Here is a 23,646-nt window from a genome sequence, read left to right as displayed (position 1 = left end):
TTCCATGTAGGCAGGTCCAGCTATTCTGGAAATGCCAGCCTGCATAAGGGAACAAGGGGTTTGTTTAAAAAAAAAAAAGAGAGATAACTAATAAAATGAGAACTTAAAAAAATAAAAAAAAAAAATAAGTAAAGTAAACCAATATAGAATTAGTGACAGTGGGCAAATGTGGTGCTGAACAATGCTTGCCAAAAGCAAAAGAAGTCAACCATCAATCCACTTAAAACAGCAGTGTACATTTAAGCACCTGGTGAATTAGTATTTGCCTTGGCATCACAAGCATTGCTCTTCTAACCGAATCAGCCACTAAAGTATGTGATGCATGCTGATAGTTTTATTTGTGCCAGACGTTTCCTTTCTCCTTCTATCTGAAGCAGGCCCAAGGTTTGCTATAATTTTTACTACAGTACCATTAAATCCCTTACTATTTTACCTTTAAATATTCTTATGCAGAAAATAGTAATTCTGCATGTCACTAGAATTGATAAGATGCCATCTTAACAGAAGTAGTATTTTTTGGTAATTATAAAATTTATGAGCATATTTTAGTGAGACATAGAGCAAATAAATGTCCAAATTTATTTTCTTTGCAACAAAACTCTATAAGATAGTCCAGATAAAAGTAAGATTCAATTGGACATTTTTTTGTGATTCATCACTCTTTCAATTTCTAAAAAGTGAAAAATACAAATACCTCATAGAACGTTGGGTGTTTGTGACTGCTCAGACAGGCCTTTGTAAACACAAGAGCAAGGTCAAAAAAAAGCACCAGAACAAGAAACAGAGGGAATAATCAGAAATCACTGAGCAACCGACTGATCACATTTATAGCTAGATTGTCGGACAAACAAACTCAGGAGGAAAACATCCCTGTTCTTTTCCAGCCCAGCTGTACATTGGGGGAGAAATTTGTAGATCTTAATTATCCAACACTTTCTACATAGAAGAGACCAAGCAACCCATGAGTAAGTACATGGCCCAAAATAAGAGACGCAATAGCAGGTCAAGACTCTGCAGTCTACCTAGACCTCAAGGAGAAATGACATGCTTAAAGAGAACACGAGGTGGGATTTACTTATGCTAGTGGGGCACAGAGGCTGGTTGTGCACACTAACACCAGCCTCTGTTTCCCCATGGTGTGCCTCCAAGACCCCCCTGCGCGCCGCTATAACCCCCGCAGTGCTGGCGACACACAGCGTGTCGCCAGCACAATGTTTACCTTTCGCCTGTCTGTTAGCGCCGCTCCCCCGCCTCCTCCGTATCGGCGCTACCCGCCTGCGTCACTTCCCTCCAATCAGCAGGAGGGAAGGGACACGGGCGGGTAGCGCCGATACAGAGGAGGCGGGGGAGCGGCGCTAACAGACAGGCGAGAGGTAAACATTGTGCTGGCGACACGCTGCGTGTCGCCAGCACTGCGGGGGGTATAGCGCTGCGCAGCGGGTCTTGGAGGCACACCATGGGGCAACAGAGGCTGGTGTTAGTGTGCACAACCAGCCACTGTGCCCCACTAGCATAAGTAAATCCCACCTCGGGTTCTCTTTAAGGATGGAAGGTGGACATTTTGAACCATTAATGACCTAATCTTAATCTAATCAGAACACACCTACACATTTTGAGGAAGAAAAAACATGTAGGGCTTTTTTAGATTTTATTATAAGCACAATTGCCTTTCCAAAGTCCTAATTCTTGTTTTATGTTGAAAGGAGAAGGAAACGCTAACTTCATGGACAAAAACTTGAAACACTGTGTTTCCATGACAGGCAGACATTTTACTGGACCATCATTCTTGATAAAAAAAAAAAAATTGCATTTTTATATCGGCGATGCCCATTTCCACTGTAATATTACTATACAATCACTGAAACCCTAGAATGGTATAAGGGCAAACAATCCATTGATAATGTATAAGACAAGCAAATAGTAAGAAAAGTTACATACATTCAATTAGCACTCCATTTATTAACCATGTAAGAGTGGGAGGAGGGTTTCCATTAGCTCTACAAATCAGTGTTCCATCTTCCCCAGGTGATAATATAAGATTCTTGGGCTCAGTAATCCAATAAGGTGCAGCTATAGAAAAGAACACGTGAAAAATGGATCTTTGCATAACTAAACGCATCCACACACAAGAAAAAAACACCAATCTGTTTATGATATACATTTATATTTGTGAATTTATCATGCGACTGCTACAGGCTGCTTCCTCCCAGTGTATCACAGGGGCATGAAGTCCTATATAAACCTCTGTGGAAGCAGAAAGTGGTACTGCTATAGACCCCCATCGTACTTACCACATACAGTACATAAAAGGTTTAGAGCCATGAGGAAGTGGCTTAAAACAATCTCATGGTTGCCAACTTGAATTAAGAGTTTATGCCCAGGTATTCATTACATGATAATTGAATTATCATCATGTTATTAGAAGTTGTATAATGGTTAGCAAGTCCCTTTGTGCATAGGGTAACCCAATAAATGCAAAAGGTGCACATACACCTTGCACTATAATGCTACCACCCGTGTGCCAGCTGTCTGTTAAAGGACTTCTATCGTAAACATTGTATGAGGTAAAGTACATGTGTATGCAATACATATACGATGTACATTTGTTCAAGCGTAAAATGCATCATAAATGTATTTTTAGTTCCCAATGTTGATATTACTTACTATAGGTACAGAAAAAATTGAGCTCTGACTAGTCCATCTTGTTAAGCAACGCAAGCTTGCCATTTACTTTAAATGGAGTGCTTTAGTAAAGTATGAAGGAAGTACTGAGAATCCCTATGAGGAAATGGACTAGTTTAAAACTTGCCAGGGCTGTCAGATTGTTCCTACATACAGTAAGTGATAGCACCACAGGAAAAAAAGCAACGTGTTGGGCATTTTACTTGATATATGCACGAATATGTGTGTATTTCTACATTTTGCAATTTTCTTCTTAGGCCCCGTTCACACTTGCGGTTCTCTGCCAAACGGACCGGATGACCTGACCGGATCCGGACCGGATCCAGATCGGAACCGTACGGTTCTGATCCGGATCCGATCCGGATCCGGTCAGTTTGCATCAGGTGTTCATCAGCATGCGATCCGGATCCGTTTGGCAAAATATAGTAGAAAAGGAATAAAAATGTTGGGGTCTGGGAGGTCAGCAGAAGGTGGACCTGTGGAATCAGGCCCTCCGCTGTTTAGCACTCACCTCCACCTCCAACATACTGCCAACATCTCCAGCATGTTTAAAATCACTGCTGCTCCACTCCAAAATGCTTGCCCATGTGTCCCCATCCAAAATCGCCGCTTCAATACGCATAGGAAGTGGGGTAGAACATCCGGATTTTTAGCCAGTGTGTTGTGCGCTCTCCGGTTCTCATTGGTTTGTATTGGCCGGATGGTGCAGTCCGGCTCCGCTCCGGATACGGCTCCTGGAGGAGCCGGACCAAAAAATAGCGCATGTTGGGTCTTATGCCGGAGTCCGGATCCGGTCCGGACGAAACGGACGCATGTGAACGGACGCATAGGCTTTCATTGCTATGCCGTGCGTCCGTTCCGTCCGTTCTGCATGCGGTCCGGCTCCGGCACGGCGATTCCGGACGGCGACCGCTAATGTGAACCGGGCCTTACAGCTTGCTACTATATGCAGCAGATGTTATAAACTTCTACCTTTGTGTATAACATGCAAGCTGCATTACTGATGTGTCATTACAGACTGCAACCCCCACCCCACTACATTGGCAAACACTACTAAGGAAGCTCACACACCAGAGTAATGTGAAATATACAATAAAATATGCTGCACCTGTGGCCTCTGTTCAAGCACACACTGGTCATGACACTTATGAGTATTATACTCAACATCTTTTCTGCAGGAAGGGCAATGCCTATAGCTTAGGAATAACTGTGCCTTTTTTTTTTTTTTTTTTTTTTTGCTGAGTAAATTCCTTGGACGAGAATAGAAAGCATTGCCGGATTGCCATGGCAACTAGCGTCTTCTCCAACATGAATCTGAAAAAAGCATGATAAATGCTCGAAAAAATATATCAGCTATTAAGCTCTGCTCCATTTAGACTGCTTAATAAACCCCATTAGCTCTCAAGAAGAAGCTGAAAATGTTGATAGTGAACAAGTGAATCACATGATTTTACTTGATCCGTAAACTCACTTTTATTTTTGTCAGACTCATTTCAGTTATTTTTTGATCTATTGTGTCACTATGCAAATGAGAGTAGCATTTAAACTAAAAATAATCACTGAAGGAATTCATGTGATTCCAAATATGCATCAGTTGAACATATTTTCTTGCCACCTACACAATAATCAATATAACATAAAATACTATTTACTATCCTCAAAACATCTGAGCTATAAAATAATACTATTAACAAGACTAGAGCAGAAGGACATTTGTGTTATTATCATAGTAACTTATCCTTGAGAAACAGCTCCATTATGTTTTCATTAGAGACGGATGATGAGTTTTCAGTTGATGCAAAGTCTATGTTAATTATATGCAAATATATGCAGATTGGTAATGGACCACCCCAAAGTATGAACAGATGATCAATCAAGCTACTGCATTTGGCTGATGCAGTGCCAAGCTACATACATTTGCATACAATTAGCATACAGTCTGCATAAACTGGAAATTACTGGCATCACTGACTTTGGCTCCTTACTTTGGACAAGTCCTAGTGCCTGCACACTTCCATTATATTGCATAAGTGGATTTCTGTTTCAATGTTATATATAAGGGGCCAGAATGTGTTGGCAGATTTTGCTGCATCTGCATTAATTATCAATGTGTCTGAAGGAGGCAGCATTGTGTCAGACGGGTTGTGCTGCCTCACAGCAGCCACAATCAAGGTTACACTGAGATATTACAGCTGGAGAAAGAGGCAGTTTTCCTTTCACATATGAGAAATTAGGTTAGCTATAAACAGAGCAGAGACAGGAAGAAGAACCTGCTGTAGCTATATTCTGGCCACAAAGAGTTCATCTGTTTGCAGGAGAGAGAGAAAATGTGTAGTGTTGAGAGACACGCCCTCATCTGCTTTGCAATGACAGGGAAAGACTGCCTGGTGCCCAGTCCCAGCTCTTACCACAATAGCTCATGTGGATGGATGATGGCAGGACAGGGAAGAGTTTTAATGGCAAGCAGAAATATGCTCTTTCCAATATAAATGAATTTGTATCTCTAAAGAAAATTAAACTACAGAACACAGCCAGCCAGGTACTTTCAATATATTAATGCCAAAATGCACAGATGATATATGCACACAATTTTGTGCACAGATGATAAAGGCAAATTTGCAATTATATGCATTAAAATGGGACTGGGAATGTTTTATATTGTTTATATACAGTATGTAGAAAAGGAAGGTCCGCACCAATGTCTCCACTTCCAATGACTTTATTCAGGACGTATCCAGTTACAGGTGATAGCACTTGACTGACATGTTTCGGACTCCAGGTCCTTAATCATAGTCATTTCATGGCTCAGTGAGTGCAGGTTAAAAAGAGAGAGGTAGTAGGAGGCGGGGCATGGCCCAACCCATCCTGGGGAGGGAACAAATCACTCGTCACATCCCACCAAAAACTACCAACTCACTAAAAATATAAAAATGTATAAAACCAAACACTTACACAATTAAAATACAGGAATCCAGCAAACAAAAAAAATCAACCAATTAAGAAATTTGTACAGCTTAAATGAATGAGGAGTAACACACCAGCCATTAACAGAAAACGACATGCACTAATGGGATCAAACAGATGGTTTGCTATAAATGTTGAGCACATTAATTACAATATGAGATATTGTCCAGATTAATTGGAATATACCTCCCCTTAACTCGTGACCAAAGCCAAATCCCACCTGGCATTTAAACCCTTGGGTGACCTGGTGCCAAGGCGGAAGATCCAGAGTGCCTCCCTCTTGCGAATCAGGGCTTGAAGATCACTTCCCCGTTTGGGCAAAAAAACCCTCTCTATTCCGTGGAAGGAGAAACCCGACATGTCCCCACCATGTACCTGCCGATAATGTTTGGCAACATTGGAGATATTCTGAGTGGACCAGCCTGCTCCCAAAAAGTGTTCAGACACCCTGGCTCTGAGTGGTCTCGTGGTGCAGCCCACATATTGAAGAGAGCATGCTCGGCATGTCACCAAGTAAATAACATTTTTTTTTGTGGTTCAAAAAATGTGGACCTTTCTTTTTTATGTCTGTTTACTGGGCTTGGCTGCTCGTGTTCCTGCACTGTCCCACCTAGTACAGTGAAGCGGTACCCTCTGCTTACTTTCTTATATACAGTATGATGTACATTTTTTATTTTCAAATCTTGCTGAAAATGATTAATTGTGACAAGTTTAAGGAGTCCTTGGAGCATGCATACCACTCAGTAAAGGGTACTGAAGTGACATGATGACATAAACATGTTTAACAATACCATCAGCAGTTGGCTGATGGTGTAATGGTTAAGGGCTCTGCCTCTGACACAGGAGACCAGGGTTCGAATCTCGGCTCTGCCTGTTCAGTAAGCCAGCACTAATTCAGTAGGAGACCTTTGGCAAGTCTCCCTTACACTGCTACTGCCAATAGAGCGTGCCCTAGTGGCTGCTGCTCTGCTCTGGCGCTTTGAGTCTGCAAGGAGAAAAGCGCAATATAAATGTTATTTGTCTTGTCTTGTCTTATGATAATTTTCTGAATAAAAGGATCAGAATCAGTTTCTCTGCAGTCGGATTGCAGCTGACCTGTAGTATAACTCTCAGTGATAACGCGTTAGGGTTGATAGTACTCTATGGTTATAATACAGTTCTGAGTGCAGCCCAAGACATACCACACGTTGCTTAAGGAATACGTTTAAAGAAATCTTGTACAGTTAGTCATGAAAAGCTTTCAAAACTTTAAGTTTCTTCTTCAGGTATGATAAAAGCTGGAGCTGGATCAGAACTGAATAATGACCCATTACAAAATTTGTCAACATACTGTAGCCAAAGGAGTTAGCACATGGTTTACCACTGGCTGGCAGGATTGTCATGAACATGTTTCACAGCCACATACCTTTGACAATAACTGTTATGACATGGTGAACAGAACCTCTGTTGTTATGTGCTGTGCACCTATACTTCCCAGCATCAGCCTCTGACACATCAACTATCCTTAAAGTTTTATTGTAGTTTTCATAGAACGTTCTGTCGCTGGGCAACTCAGCTCCTTCTTTGATCCAACGAATTTCTGGTGTAGGCCTGCAAAACAGCAGTGGAAATACTGATACAAGCTCTGCAGAATAATTTATATACACTGGTATTACCCGAGGAGAAAGACTATTTTTTATGTGGCAAGTTTCAAAACACCCTAAACAGGAATGCAGATTAAACAGAGCAAGGTATTGCACCTCCTTTAATATTTACATCTCCTCAGAGCTGGAGTATGGGCCTGTACAATCATTGCCTCTTGAGTTCTGTCAAATATTATTATAGTTGTGACTTGACTAAGATGACGCAAGTGTCTGATCATCTAGTCACTTAATGCAGGACACCTTGGTTTGTTTGTAAGTAAATGCTAGCCACTGAGGCCTGGCTGTGAGTTGCAGCCTTCCTTTACGTATGTTATTACAGCCATTTGTAATAAATGGTGTGAGTGAGAGTTTGTTGCTCCCTTGTTAAATTGGTGGATACAAATAATGTATGCTCCCTATAAAGATATGATGCCAAGCATCTGCTTGCATGCTGGGTGAGGTTAGTTAGTGTATGAACCAGTTCCAAAGAGCAAACCTTGAAGATCAGTTAGCTGCCTTGATGCAATATACCACAGTTCTTTTTTAACTGATGTCCACCATACTCAACACCTTTAGAGGTTTTTAGAGGTTTATCTGTTTCCCTGGTTGCATGTCGTTTGTGAGTGAAAGAGGTTAATATTGGTAGCTGCCATGGTTAGACAAGCAATAAAGTGCTGTAAAAGTTGTACTGGATGCTGAGGAACTATGGAGTTTATGTCTCTTGATGCCAGGGCACCACCGACCAATCTTGCTGCATTTGGCCATTGTGATCCTTGAGAGCGTGTTTCCACTAGAGACATGCAGATTTGCATACGAAAACACAAATGTGAATTTGCATAGAAATTCATTTGCATGCAAATTCACAATTTTTTTATCCATACATTTTAAACTTTTTCAGTCAATAAGGAAGTCATAATATGTAAAAATGGCTTGCAGACATTTTTTTTTGTGTGTGCAAAAATTACCTATCAAATGTATGCTTCCATCACAAAGGCTAAAGGACATGATTTGCATGGCTTTGTCCATTGTCCAGAAGTGATGCATTATTGTAATACATTTCTATGTGAATTTGTGTGCAGGAAATGCACACAAATTTGTATGTAGTAGAAACCAGGGTTGGGGAGTCTGAGTTGGAGTCAGAGCAATTTTGGGTACCTGGAGTTAGAGTTGGAGTCTGTGGTTTCATAAACTGAGGAATCGGAGTCGGGAGTGGGAGTTGGATGATTTTTGTACAAAATCCACAGCCCTGGTAAGTATTAGACTAAGTCGGAGCCACTTTGGGTACCTGGAGTCGGAGGTTTCATAAACTGAGGAGTCTGAGTTGGAGTCGGATGATTTTTGTACTGACTCCACAGCCCTGGTAGAATTGGACTGCAACTTAAAAGGATGCTGCCCTCTGGAGCCTGTTGCTACTGAACAGTTGTTCTCTCCTGCTGTATCATTGAGCCAGTGTTTGCTCAAAGTTTAAGACAGAATAAAGAGCTGTTTGCTGTGGCACAGTACACACATCCCATCCCAGGCATCTGGTCTCCCAGGGTGAACACTGAGTGAGTAGAACGGGTCCTACGGTGAGGCTGCCTCTAGCCACAGCTGTACTCTTTCTTACATCTAACAATGATATTATAGCCGATTCCAGATTGCTAATTTATCAACTATAAAACATACAAGTACAACTATAAAACATACAAGTACAGAAAACAGTATTATTAATATGTAAACCACAAAGCATTAAGGTGGTATTAGCACATCATCAGAACTTTGCAGGTACCAGTATGTAAGCAACAATTTTCCTACTGACTCTGCCCATTTCAACTAATGTTGTTTTTAAGACCACTAACAACTGAACTTACATCTACCTGTTAGCACTAGTGATCATGCCTCCCACACAAGACACTACTACTCACAATAAGATTCTGGTTCAAAAATGTTCAAATGGTTTTAAAGAGAACCTGAAGCAAGACAAATACAGAGGTAGGGATGGGTTGACGAGTAGTTAGCTACTTGAATTCGTGATTAAAATGAGGCTTAATTGCCTCGGCTGTGTGCATGGGAGATGGCGGAATTCTGGGTAAGTAACCCCTCATCTCCCATGCACACCGCTGAGGCAATTAAGCCTCATTTTAATCACAAATTCGAGTAAACACTAATTTTAAACACTAACTACTCGTGAGCCCATCCCTGCACAGAGGTGCTTGGTTCTTCTACCGACCCTAGATGCTATTGCTCCATTGTGATTGCCTGATGAAGCGGGATCAAACCAGCGAAACACTGTGCACTTTTGGAGTATTGTATTATTTACTATAAACCAACAATTTTTGGTGTCTTCTTGAAGGAGGTAAGTCCACCACTACATCCTCTTTTTAAACTGTTTTTATACTACAATGGCACCTCTGTTATACATCCTAGTATAAGAGGAATATGGAGGCTGCCACATTTATTTACTTTTAATCAATACTAGTAGCCTGGCAGTCCTGCGGCTCATTCTGACATCAGTAGTGCCTGAATTACACACCTAAAACTAGCATGCTGCTAATCTTGTCAGATTTTTGTCAGTAAAATCTGACCTGCATGCCTCTCCAGGGTCTCTAGCTAAAATCATTGAGACAGAGGATCATCAGGAAAGCCAAGCAATATGTTTTGTATACAATGAAATAAATAGGTCAGCCTCTATATCTGCCTCACATTCTCTCTTCTGGTTCCCTTTAATGGGCAGGTAACACTTTACAACTAATATGCAGGTTATGGCCTTTTCCCAGCTGAGACCTCCCATTGCAGGAAGTGGCAATACCTATTTGCAGGGTTTTTTTGTTTTGTTTTTTAATAAACCCCCTTTATGTATCATATTTTAAATGATGGACCAACGCATCCTCTGAATCTTTGACATGAATAGTCTCATAATAGCTACAGAAAGACCTACAAATACACTGAGCACCACTGATATTATTCTCAGTGAGTGCTCAGCAGGGCAATGACAGGGAGTGTTCAGAGATCTATATCATTACTAGCTAGCTTGCTCCTGGAAGTAGCCCCAGAAGGGCTCCTCTACAGCTCAGGCTGGAGAACTTTCCAAACTAATCTGTATTATTCAGACACAGACAATGGCTGTGTTTTGACAGGGCAGGTATGAGGTCTACATCTTGAAAAACAGCACTGCTTTACGCCTAGCAGCAACATCTCTATATGTCTCTGTGAAGATCCTGATGTTTCAAAGCAGGCGCCTGTCAGATAAAGGGGTGGTTTCCATGACAATAAAGAAGATCAGAGCATTCGGCTAAGCCTGCCTTGAAAAGACTCATCTTAAATCTGCTATTGTTTAATTTATAAACCTATGAGAAAAAGAAAATCCTGAACCAATAAAATATGGCAGCTAATGTAAATGCTAATGACAATAACGATCCTATGGAAAAAAACAAAAAACTACAAAACATAATTTTGTATACAGTTTACTAAGCTGCAGGAACAACACATCTGCCACAGTCCCGTATGAAAACAATAATTGCCATTATACAATGTTTAATTTTTTAGAGGACTAATTCCTGCCCTATGCTCAACTAGTCTGGGTTATATTCATGCACTTTCCTCAGCTCTGCATCAGCACTGACATCCGGTATACAAGAGGGTGGGGTCTTACTGGGAAAGTGTGACCTGGCAGAAGCATCATTCTGGTATTTATAAAATGTCTGAATTGTGTAGCTGTGGTAGTTAATTGGACACTTTTGCTTAGCTTTCTTAGGCACAGGTAAACAAAGTTAGGGTTGTAGGGCAGGAGGTACTTAGTTCGCAGTGGCTGAATAGAGTACTGGTTAAGGGCTCTGCCTTTGACATGGGAGACCAGGGTTCGAATCCTGGCTAGGTCAAGTACTCAAAATTCAGTAAGGAGTTCAAGGCAAGACTCCCTAACACTGCAGGGTGGCCTCTAGAGCGCGTCCCAGTGGCTGCAGCTCTTGAGCGCTTTGAATCCGAAAGGAGAAAAGCGCTATACAAATGTTCAGATTATTATTATTATTTATTATTAGTTACAATAGTTAGGGTTCATTTGATTATTTTATTGATAAAATGATCACCTGCATAGAAAAACTCAATTCAATGTTTTTCTATGAATTAATTTTAAACAATGTAGAAAATTCTATAAATGCCTGACTTGGCATGATGAAAAATTATATTTGACTGGTCAGGAAAGAATAAAAAAGGTGAGCCATGTATAGCCACTGTATAGCATTGTTTAAAGGAATCAGTTAAAGTTGAGTATCCTTTTAAGGGGGGGGTAGGGCATCAGGAGGACACAGGCTTGGCTGTGGTATGTATTTGTTAAGGATAGAAGTTAGGCTTAGGGGTGAGAAAGGAAATTTGTTAGGGTTAGATATCAGAAAATGTGGTTAGGGTTAAGGTGAAGAAAAGGGACAATCACTAAAGCCACTTAAAAATGGGTTTCATAGCCAAGATCAGAAGTAAATACGTTGAAACCCAGAGGCTGTGCCTAAATCACTGGTGCCAAATTTGTACATATCCTGAAGTGATATGAAGCCACAGAAGCAAGCAGCTGTGTACAATTCAATGTGTCTCCTTCATAAAAGCTCTACAATGGAGGAGAAGATGGCAGGCAAACAGCAGAAAGAGGGTGAGCCTAAACATATGCGGCCACCTCTATAGCACTAGCCTTGTGCCTGCTTGGGCAACAATTTCTAATCTATCCAGCTTGCGGCTGTTAAAGTGCAGGAGTACCGGGATGCTTACATGAGTCATTTATCTATGACTGGTGTTGGTAGAAAGACCCAGACTTCCATATAAAATATAATTACAACATGAGAAAAGATTCAGAAGAAGTTATTCATGTTAAAACTCCAGTTTAACAGTTTGTTAGGAATCCTGTGGAATGGCTGCAGAGGTGGCCTTAGAGTACGTGGGGCCTGGGGCGAGTGTCATATGCGGGGCCTAGAGACATATGCTGTGGATACACGTTGTGGAAGCACACACTGTATAGGTTAGATAGGTAGGTGCCTCCAGTATAGGTTAGACAGGTAGGTGCCCCGCAGTATAGATTAGATAGGTAGGTAGGTACCCTGCAGTATAGATTATATAGGTGCCTGCAGTATAGATTAGTTAGGTAGGTACCCCGCAGTATATATTAGATAGGTGCCTGCAGTATAGATTAGACAGGTAGGTGCCCTGCAGTACAGATTAGATAGGTAGGTAGGTACCCTGCAGTATATATTAGATAGGTGCCTGCAGTATAGATTAGACAGGTAGGTGCCCTGCAGTACAGATTAGATAGGTAGGTAGGTACCCTGCAGTATAGATTAGATAGGTGCCTGCAGTATAGATTAGTCAGGTAGGTGCCCCGCAGTATATATTAGATAGGGTGGTGCCCTGCAGTACAGATTAGATAGGTGCCTGCAGTATAGATTAGATAGGTGCCTGCAGTATAGATTAGATAGGTGCCTGCAGTATAGATTAGATAGGTGCCTGCAGTATAGATTAGATAGGTGCCTGCAGTATAGATTAGATAGGGTGGTGCCCTGCAGTACAGATTAGATAGGTGCCTGCAGTATAGATTAGATAGGTGCCTGCAGTATAGATTAGATAGGTGCCAGCCTGCAGTATAGATTAGATAGATGTCAGCCTGCAGTATAGATTAGATAGGTGCCAGCCTGCAGTATAGATTAGATAGGTGCCTGCAGTATAGGTTAGATAGGTGCCAGCCTGCAGTATAGGTTAGATAGGTGCTAGCCTGCAGTATAAATTAGATAGGAAGGTGCCTGCCGTATAGATTAGATAGGAAGGTGGCTGCAGTATAGATTAGATAGGTGCCTGCAGTATAGGTTAGATAGGTGCCAGCCTGCAGTATAGATTAGATAGGTGCCAGCCTGCAGTATAGATTAGATAGGTGCCAGCCTGCAGTATATGTTAGATAGGTGCCTGCAGTATAGGTTAGATAGGTGCCAGCCTGCAGTATAGGTTAGATAGGTGCCAGCCTGCAGTATAGGTTAGATAGGTGCCAGCCTGCAGTATAGATTAGATAGGTGCCTGCAGTATAGATTAGATAGGTGCCAGCCTGCAGCATAGGTTAGATATGTGCCTGCAGTATAGATTAGATAGGTGCCAGCCTGCAGTATAGGATAGATAGGTATGTGCCCCGCAGTATAGATTATATAGGTAGGTGCCCTGCAGTATAGATTAGATAGGTAGATGCCCTGCAGTATAGATTAGATAGGTAAGTGCCCCGCAGTACAGGTTAGATAAGGTGGCTGCGGTGCTAGGGAAAGCGGGCATAGTTGTTAAAACTCACGTGTCTTCACCGATGCTCACAGCTACCATCTAGGTCCTCTCCCGGCATCTGTGTATTGGTAACAGTGCCCCCCTGTGGTGACATGCGGTCACGTCATCCCAGGGGGCGCTGTTACCAATACACAGATGCTGAGAGAGGAAATAGATGGTGACTGAGCATCGATGAAGACACGTGAGTTTTAACAACTATGCCCGCGCTCCCCAGCACTGCAGAGGGTGCGGGGCCTCCTCAGGTGCGGGGCCTGGGGCGATTGCCCCACTTGCCACCCCCAAAGGCCGGCTCTGAATGGCTGCTTTATATGCCAAAATAAAAATGCTATGAAGTTGCAAACCATAGAGCCAAACCGCAGAGACTGCTTTTTTTCTCTGCAAAATTGGAGCTGTACTTTACTACTTTTTCACTTCTGGTTTCTTTATTACATATAATAATTGATTATATATAATCTGGACAAGTATTAATCTGCAGAGTATACAAGGAAGTTCAATAAACAAAAGCTGCAATGAGATAAAGGTGAATGCACTTCAGAGACATCTGCCTTGCCTGTAGGACATTGTTAGTTGTTCTCAGTTGTATGCAAGTCTTTAGTCGATTTGACTACACAATTTCCTACAGCCTAACAGCATATGCCGAGACTGAACAGGATATTAGCACTGTGAATGACATCAGCGGGCTATGGAAAGAAGCACCTAATGAATTCACATTTATCTGACAGTTCTAGCATACACAACTTAAAGCACTGGGTTTAGTATTAATCTGGTAGTAATGTAGGTTTTCCTTCTGCATGAACTTGCAATAACCATTTTCCAAAGGCTTAATAAAAATAAAATTGAATTTCAGAAAAATAGAAAGGACTCAATCATACGTGAATGAGAACTTGTCATGCTACACAGAGAGGCTGTTGACTCACAGTGCCATAGTTGGCAGTGCAAGGAAGATTTTTTTGTTTGGTGGACTGGCGTAAGGACAGACAAAATAATACTCCCCATGGCCTATTATTATTTCTGTTATCAGGGACTGCAATCTCAAATGATCCAGCACGTGGTGCTGAAAGTGAATCCTGAGATCGGTGCTCTATATTTCTTGAGAAGTCTACGATTTAGGAACTAGGATCCCTCTAAAATATGCACAAAAGGGGCTGATTTAGTGGTTAGCTTTAGCTGGAGATTGATGGTAAACATAAGTGATCCTGTAAATGTATCTTGGATGTATTGAGCACTGTTGGTTGGCACAATTTTATTTTGACTGGGATTGATTGGGTCATTTTTGAAAATGGCCATGGTTGATGAAAACGTAGGCGCACATGCACGAAAGCCTGGTACAGTTGCAATGCTCAGGGGGCACAAGGCAATTTTATTGTTAATCATGATGAATATGCAGCACTCATTGTGCAATTAGCGCAAGCTTTACCATAGCAATGCTGGGTAATGCAGGTAACGCTAATTGCGCAATGCCTGCTTCATATTTTGCGTAATTAATGATAGTTTTGCTGTGCAGCAACATTATCGGATAGTCATGCATATGCCCTTTAGTGACCTGCCTAATACTGTACTCATGTTCACCTGCAACAAGACATTTTCAATAAATCCAGGCTGCGCTAGATGCACTCCAAATTCTTGTTGGAGACTATGAAATTAACTGCTGTAACCAAAAAGTTGATTTGCTAACCTAAAACCCTGAAGATAACCTAAGGTCAAGGTTGGCACAGAAGCAGAGTGCTGTGCATACACTGTGATTGATAAATACCCAGTGTGGTGGATTGTTTCTGTTTTGGACATTGTTTGACTGACAAATAAAGCAGTATTATTTTATTTTGACAGTAAAAAGACTCACTGGCTGGTATATTGTGACCCTCGATGCTATGATCTCCCCTCAGAATATCACACACACATTATAAAAGAGGCAATCAACATTTCAATATAAAGAGCAATTAAGTGGTGATAACAATTTTTAGCTTGCTTCTCGTAATAAATAGGCCCCTATGACATTTTCTCTTGGTCACAGTACAACATAATTAGTATTTGCTACGAATAACTTACAGTCCTTCAGCAATGCATTCCAGCAACAGCGTTTCTCCTCTGAGCACAGTTGTGTTACTTGTCTGGCCAGAAGGAACCAACAGTGTTGGACTTCTATTATCTGCAGGGCTGTCTAGTGGATAAACACATAAGAAATTACATTATTACAGAATCATTTCAATGCAAGGAAATACTGACTAGTATGATTTTGATATAAATACTTATAAAGTAGTAAAGTATAAATTTGTGAATAATAGCTACAGATTGCATGCAAAGATGTATCTAGGATTTTTTTTATTAAATGTTAACAGTGGAAATGAATGATCCAATACACCAGGTTCAGAAGCAGTTGAACATTGGGCCAATTAACTTTAGCTGCAAAGGTTCCCCCTTTAGCAGGACAGGAGGGCAGGGAACAGCAAATCTTCCCCACAAATGGCAGGTAGGCTACCCCTAACCTCTTGATATCCTCTAGGCATTCATAAGTGCACCTTCCTAAGCTAATAGTTCATTGCTAACACACCAGGAGCTGCCTTTTGTAGCTCACATAATATTGCTGTAACAAAATATATGCCTATGGTTCATGGTGGAATTGTTTGACGAGAGTAATAGGGTGATTTTATTTCATTCAAATTGAAGTAGATTCACCAGTTAAGGACCACGCTAAATGAAATCTACGCCGTTTTTATGGCTTTCTGGCTGCCAGGGCGTAGATTTCAGTACAACGACGCCGCACATTCGACGCTTTTGTCTCTCCGCCGCAGCTCACTCGCTCTGCCCTCTCTATAACGGGTCAGGAGCCAATTTCATTGGCTCCTGACCCTGTCTATCAATGTAAGCAACTCCCATTGGCTTACATTGATAGGCAGGGTCAGGTGCCAATGAAAGCTGCTCCTGACCGGCTTACAGGAACTATGCCGTCAGAGTCGGCAGAGTGGGTGGGTGGTTCCCGGTGTGCAGTGTGGATGGCGATTGCAGCGGGCATGTGCGTTGATTCATAGTTATTCCACCATTTCTTGTACCAGCGATCTCTGGTCCTTAAAGGAGTTGTCAGGCATATTTTAATCAAATAAACGCTACTTACCGGGGGCTTCCTCCAGCCCCAAGCTCCCAGGATCTCCCTCGCCGCAGCTCTGCCCGCAGCCGTTTGCCGGAGCTCCGACCCGGTCCCCGGCGATGACGTCAGAGTGACGTGGAGGTCGCTCTGTACTGCGTCTGCGCGATCGGTGCTGTCAATCACCGCCACGTGGGCCGGAGCGGAATGCGCAGACGCAGTAGTTCTGCGCCTGTGCAGTCCGCTCCGGCCCACGTGGCGGTGATTGACAGCGCCGATTGCGCAGGCGCAGTACAGAGCGACCTCCAGGTCGCTCTGACGTCATCGCCGGGGACCGGGTCGGAGCTCCGGCAAACTGCTGCGGGCAGAGCTGCGGCGAGGAAGGTCCTGGGAGCTTGGGGCTGGAGGAAGCCCCCGGTAAGTAGCGTTTATTTTATTAAAATATGCCTGACAACTCCTTTAAGGGGCAGAGACTGCTGGTATCTAAGTGGTTAAAAACAATGGCATGTCACAAGTGGCACCCTGAGGTGTTGGCTGTGTAGCTGCTCTGGCAGCCAAGTTGTTCATAGGAAATAAAATACTGCTGAGTATTGGGTAGGGAATACAGGCATCTAATCCCCAAGGGACAGACTTGTTGAGGCAGGTCATTTCGGCGTGCGCTCTTCCCCACGCTGCGCCTGACCTGCGCGCTGCCATAGACAATGTTATTGTGTCTATGGCCTCGCAGCAGTGTAATTCGGGTGACAGCGATCACCGGACCCCAAATTACTTCTCCCTCTGAGTTGCTACGACTTGGAAGGGGAATAGTAATTAACGCTGCCTGGCTTTTCAGCAGCAGCAGGATGAGCCGTCATTAGTCTCACCCTGCGCCAAAGTGACTAGGCAGCAAAATGCCATGTATGCCAAACTGGTACCTAATGCTAGACTTCTCAAGTACTTAGTAGCATGCTGGAGGGGAAGGGCCTATCTGCATGAAACATAGAGGTGCATTGATTGTGTGCAGATAATATAGGATCCATCCTGTAGTATTACTGTATGTGGCTTCCATGTTGGTTACATAATGATTAAATATAATGGATATCCCCCAACACAGTTAGTGCTTTCTGGTGTGGCTGCATGTTGCAAGTGTCACTTCATTTATATTTGTATTTACTTCTATTACTTTAAACAAAAATTAATATGAATGATTCAAAATTCATCAAAAATGTTCTGAACTATTGGTGGATGAGATTTTTCATTACTCCGTCATCCCTGGTTAATAGGTAGAAAGAGATTAGAGAAAAATGATAAAGACAGAAATAAATGCATCTGATCTACATTTATGAGAGAGAGATTTTTAGTTAAATTTGCAGTGGTTGTAATGTAATAGAATATTTGATGAATCTGACAGGACTTTTCAAAGTACCTCCTAGGAAAAAACAAGTAGTAAAAGTGACAGAGCTGGATTAGCTGTCTTTTTAATAATCTATCACATATGTGAATCATAGAATAATTAGCATGAGCCACCCTGTGGAGCCTCATGCTTTATTTATGGAGCTTTCTATGCCATGGCTGTGAGACGGAATAGGAAACACAGCTTTTTGCTTGATTATGTGAACACTGGGACGCACGTCATGTAGCTTCCGAAACGGAAATGGGACTCTCGTGGAACTCCAGATTCCAGCCTTAAAACTTAAAAGAACATTTCATCTGCCAACCCCCACCCCATATTTCCACTCCAGCGCTGAAAAAATGCTTCCAAAAAAATAAAAAGGTTAAAAGACGTGAAAGATCTCATGAATCTCGATTTAAATGTAAAGTACACAACATTCATGTCATGCATATTACATCAACTGGAAAACATGTTTCAAGATTCTCTTTGGAAATGTGTACAAGCTACACACAATGCCATTATGCTGCAGGATTCTGGAAAATCTGAAAATGGTATAGTTTCAACCTATCCTTAATTGAGATCAAACACAATCCATTGTAGGGGTCGCTGAAATATTAGGCATGATATTCACTCTTTAAGACCCATATAGAACTATAGGAAATACCATTTTTGGGATGCCAGAACAAATTGATGCTAGAGACTTCAGTAAACCACTCTTATATTTCACCCCTTATAAATAAAAATATTAGCATTGCCTATCAGCATTCCGTGCTGTCTCATGAGGGTATTACTTCTCAGTGCTTGCTTCTTTGGTGCTTTGCCATGCCTTGGTGCTACCTCTCCATCATTTGGGCAGGTAATACAATTCCATCAAGGTACTGCAAACTCCACACTCATATCAATGCAGAAGGGTTTTTTGCATGTAAAAATAATGGAAGTGTGATCAATATGTACTGTATGTTATATCCCAATAGACAGGTTAAAAGCTCATGAAAAATGAAATATTTTTTCTTTTTTTTAATTATTTTAAATTAAATCCCAAAATCAGAAAGTGGTGCTTCTGACACTACTTAATACCCTGGCAAAACAGATAACAGTTTCATATATTTCACTTAAACTGGATTTGGAAGGTTTCAGAGAACCTACATTATGCAGTCTTCCTTCTCTGCCAAAAGATTGCTGCCTGGTTATTTTTACTCCAAAACTGAAGGCTTTAATCACATAAAATGGAGATCTTCCAAACAGTTAAGCCAACTGGCAAAATAGTACAATACTTTAAAAAAAGACCCACTTTGTATTGAAAATAGAAAGAGTCTCTAAATAAGAGTTCCTATTTTAGTGGAAATCCAAGCAAGTGACAAACCGAACAGGGAATTAAGCTGATCCTTAAATGACAACCTGCATGTTGAGAGAATACTTAGAATACCCATATTATTGTAATATGATACTGAAATAAACAGTGGTTCTGAAGGTAGTTATTAGGCATGCAGCTTCTGGTTATGATATTTTACAATCAAATTAAGACTCCAGTGTGTTGCTTGTACCCTTGTGTAATGCAGAAATATGTTTTATAAAAACACACTCATTAGCATACTGTTTTATGCACCTAGCAGAAAATTAAAATTCCACAATAGATTCAATATTTAATGCTCACGGTGAATTACAGCTTACAAACCATACAAATGTGTAAAAAAAACACCCTCCTGCAAGCAGTTTATTTTGCAGCAAATTAAACTGTAAGGTGATGTGATATAAACTATCTGAATGAATTGTGGAATTATTTAGTCTCCAACTGCCCCAAAGCTACCCCAATTCTACCTCTTGCCTCCCTCCATTGCTGGCTTTGTTGTTTTCAGACCTGGCTCTGAGCATCTATTTGTGCATGAACCAGCTTCCAGCCAGCTCGCTCCAGTCTGAGTCCAGTGCATTCAGCAATCTGACTTTTTATTTTAGAATGTAATGACTTATCTGTTTAGCATAAAAAAGGAGGAGGTTTCAGGGTTAGTACCCACTAGACCAGTGATCTGCAAACATGGCTCTCCAGCTGTTAATGAACTACAAGTCCCACAGTACATTTGCTTTTATGAATCATGACTGTGGCTGTCAGACTACTGCAATGCATTGTGGGACTTGTAGTTCTTTAACCACCCTGGCGTTCTGATTAAATCGCCAGGGTGGCTGCGGGAGGGTTTTTTTTAAATAAAAAAAAAACTATTTCATGCAGCCAACTGAAAGTTGGCTGCATGAAAGCCCACTAGAGGGCGCTCCGGAGGCGATCTTCCGATCGCCTCCGGCGCCCAGAATAAACAAGGAAGGCCGCAATGAGCGGCCTTCCTTGTTTTGCTTATATCGTCGCCATAGCGACGAGCGGAGTGACGTCATCGACGTCAGCCGACGTCCTGACGTCAGCCGCCTCCGATCCAGCCCTTAGCGCTGGCCGGAACTTTTTGTTCCGGCTACGCTGGGCTCAGGCGGCTGGGGGGACCCTCTTTCGCCGCTGCTCGCGGCGAATCGCCGCAGAGCGGCGGCGATCAGGCAGCACACGCGGCTGGCAAAGTGCCGGCTGCGTGTGCTGCTTTTTATTTCATTAAAATCGGCCCAGCAGGGCCTGAGCGGCAGCCGCTGGCGGTGTTGGACGAGCTGAGCTCGTCCAGACCGCTCAGCTGGTTAACAGCTGAAGAGCCAAGTTTGCAGATCACTGCACTAGACAATGATCTGTGTGTGTGTATATGGGAGACAGGTGATGCTTCCTGTGTGACAAAGTATATCTATGAAAAAACAAAAAGAGAAGAAGAGTGCACACTGTGACAATGTACTGTGTGTATAAAGGAAGGGCTAATACCCTCTTTGGAAAGATCTCACCAATTAGGTGGGGCTGGAGTACTCATATGGGCTACCAGCAATGATACTTGTGTCCCACTTGGGCCAAGCTTGCGGCAATGTCCTGGATGGATGAGCCAGAAGGTATGGAGGCAGCTGGAGGGCTTCAGAGATGGTGAGCACATAGTGATGTGTGGGAAGCTGAGCTCAGCCAGTACGAGTGATTCCGCTGGCAATGAGTGAAGTTTGCAACAGAAAACTAAGTGGTATTCAGCCTTAATGAGAGGCATGGGAGAGCCTCAGCATAATGTGTAGCTAAATAAACAACCTATCCAGCCTCTCATTGCAGTTAAATGCAGCCTACAGTTTCCTGTCACAAACTTCACCCATTGCAGGCTGAATCGCTTGTACCGACTGAGCACAGCTTCTCACACATCACTGTGTGCTTTCCATTGCCACAGCTCTCCAGCTGACGTCATACCTTCTGGCTCTTTATCCAGAATGCTGCCACAAGCATGGCTTCTGAATCAGACCTACCACTGAAGTCGTCCTCTCATCCAGGACACTGCTGCAAGCTTGGTCCCCAGTACAAGTTGGACACAAGTGTGATTGCTGGCAGCCCATGTGGGTACTCCACTACTCTGCCCAACAACTTGATACTTTGCTTCAGATTTGTACAGGTGGCCAGTGGATACACTTGTACAAATGTATACATTAATATATAATGCGTTTTACTTGAGGACAAATCACATACAGTATGTATGTATACGCACATATTTTACATTTTTTTGAGATAGTGGTTCTTTAACTTCAAGGTCTTATTTGTATTATTAGAACTACACTGAAATGCCTCTTTCAAGAATACGGATATCCCGTGACACAGATAAGACAGCGATTTAGAGGAACTTCTACTGACATATTTCTGAAATGAAGACAACACAGACACTGACATATTTTGGCAGTCAGCCTCAGCAGCTACTAGGAAATGACAAATGCTACAGGCTTTAATCAGTAATCTACACGTTCTGCAACTTGTATGATAATTATTAATAGGAAACAATGTATTTATTTCATAGCTCAAGCTCTAGAATATTGTGTAGGGTGGATGTGATCCACATTTAACCTCCTGGGCGATAATCCCGAGCTGAGCTCGGGGTATGTCGCGCCGATTTGCATCATTTTTTTTTGTTACACGCAGCTAGCACTTTGCTAGCTGCGTGTAACGTCCGCTCGCCGCTGCTACCCGCCGTGCCGCGCAGCCCCCCCCCAGACCCCTTGCGCAGCCTGGCCAATCAGTGGCAGGCAGCACTGAGGGGTGGATCGGGACTCCCTCTGACGTCACGACGTCGATGACATCATCGCGAGCGTCGCCATGGCGACGGGGAAGCCAAGCAGGAGATCCCGTTCTGAACGGAATATCCTGCTTGCGCTGATCGCCGGAGGCGATCGGAGGGGGTGGGTGGATGCTGCTGCACAGCGGCTATCATGTAGCTAGCGCTAGGCTAGCTACATGATTTAATTTTTTTTTTTTAAAGTGCTGCGCCCCCTCCTGGGCGATGTAATTGTATCGTCCAGAGGGTTAAATCTAATCTTGTTTCCCACCCCCCATTCATAAATAAGAGAACTAAATGAGTATGCCACTAGTAAAATAGAGTATTGCATTTACTAGATGTGCATATATTAGAAAGTGAATAAATAAGTTTACTACGGGTAAAATTAGAAAAGAAGAAAGAAAGGTAAAGTAACTATGTTAGATGGATAAGATATGGATTTCCTTAACTGATTATATTATTGCATTAGATGGTATTTTGTTTTCTTCATCACAACTCACCACCATAAAAATCAGTGTCAGTTAAATTAACAGCTATAGTTTCATTGATATCATCCGCTAAAAGAAACAAAATATCAGAAATATTTATTTTGGGGACTCATTAAGGTAAAAATACAGTACATAAAAAAACAGGACAGACAGAAAAAAATAAGAAAACAAAAAGAAAATTCCTTTATCGAATAAGACAAGTATGATAATATAACAAAGGAAACACACAGTTAATCAGTGAGAATAGTGTATTAAACAACTGAGCATACAACAAAAATGTAATACAAATGCAATAGCTAAATCATAGCGGTAAGCTGCCCACCTCAACTTCTGAAGAGTATAAATAAACACATTCCTATGCTAAATTCTATGAAAACTTTCCAATCTGCTGGATCTGACTTCCAACTGATCAGACTCACAAAAAGGCCCATATGCAATTCACTTTTTCTCATGAGTTTTCTCCTAGGAGATAATTTTTCATCTTGAATTTATAACTTTTTAGCACTTTTCAATGGAAAAAGTACCAAAAATCAGGTGAAAAAGTACTATCAAAACGATTTTAAGTATTTGCTTGCTGGTGGTTTAAAAGGCATTTTATTTTCAAGTTTGAAAATTTCACCCAGGAGAAAACTCAGGCCAAAAAGTGAACTGCATATGGGCCAAAGTATCAGAAGTGGTTGGTCACTTTTAAGAAATCACATTTATTTAATCGAATTGATCAAGGCTGCCACAAAATTGTTCATTTCAGTAAAACTTTTTTTTTTTACAGCACAGGCTGGTAAGTATTGTAAGACTATGGGTAAAACAGCTTAGGGGCTTATTCACATGATCAGTGCTTAGTAATGCCCCCATATTGCTGTTACATGTAATACTATGCAGCAAGGTGCAATCCCATACAGCATTTCTGAATGGGATCACGTTTCCAACTCCAAAATACTGCCAAACAAATATTTTACTACATCATAGCAGTTCACACAGGTATGAAAGGCGGCAATACATTGAATAGAAGAGT

At 41.9% G+C, this 23,646-nt stretch overlaps 1 protein-coding gene across 28 annotated transcripts in view; it reads right to left on the bottom strand.

Moving 5' to 3' along the window:
- NRCAM (neuronal cell adhesion molecule) overlaps positions 1-23,646 on the bottom strand; it is a 276,104-nt gene that overhangs the window by 54,870 nt on the left and 197,588 nt on the right. For all 28 annotated transcript variants that reach the window (XM_068276521.1, XM_068276532.1, XM_068276529.1 and 25 more), the window contains 3 exons: positions 15,591-15,702; positions 7,052-7,236; positions 1,939-2,070 (listed from right to left, as the gene is read on the bottom strand). In XM_068276521.1, coding sequence (XP_068132622.1) covers positions 1,939-2,070; positions 7,052-7,236; positions 15,591-15,702 — 429 coding nt within the window. The remainder of the gene's footprint in view (positions 1-1,938; positions 2,071-7,051; positions 7,237-15,590; positions 15,703-23,646) is intronic.

The sequence above is a fragment of the Hyperolius riggenbachi genome, chromosome 3 (assembly GCF_040937935.1).
Source record: "Hyperolius riggenbachi isolate aHypRig1 chromosome 3, aHypRig1.pri, whole genome shotgun sequence".
Classification (NCBI taxonomy): Eukaryota; Metazoa; Chordata; class Amphibia; order Anura; family Hyperoliidae; genus Hyperolius; species Hyperolius riggenbachi.
This window is presented reverse-complemented; position numbering and strand designations above follow the sequence as displayed.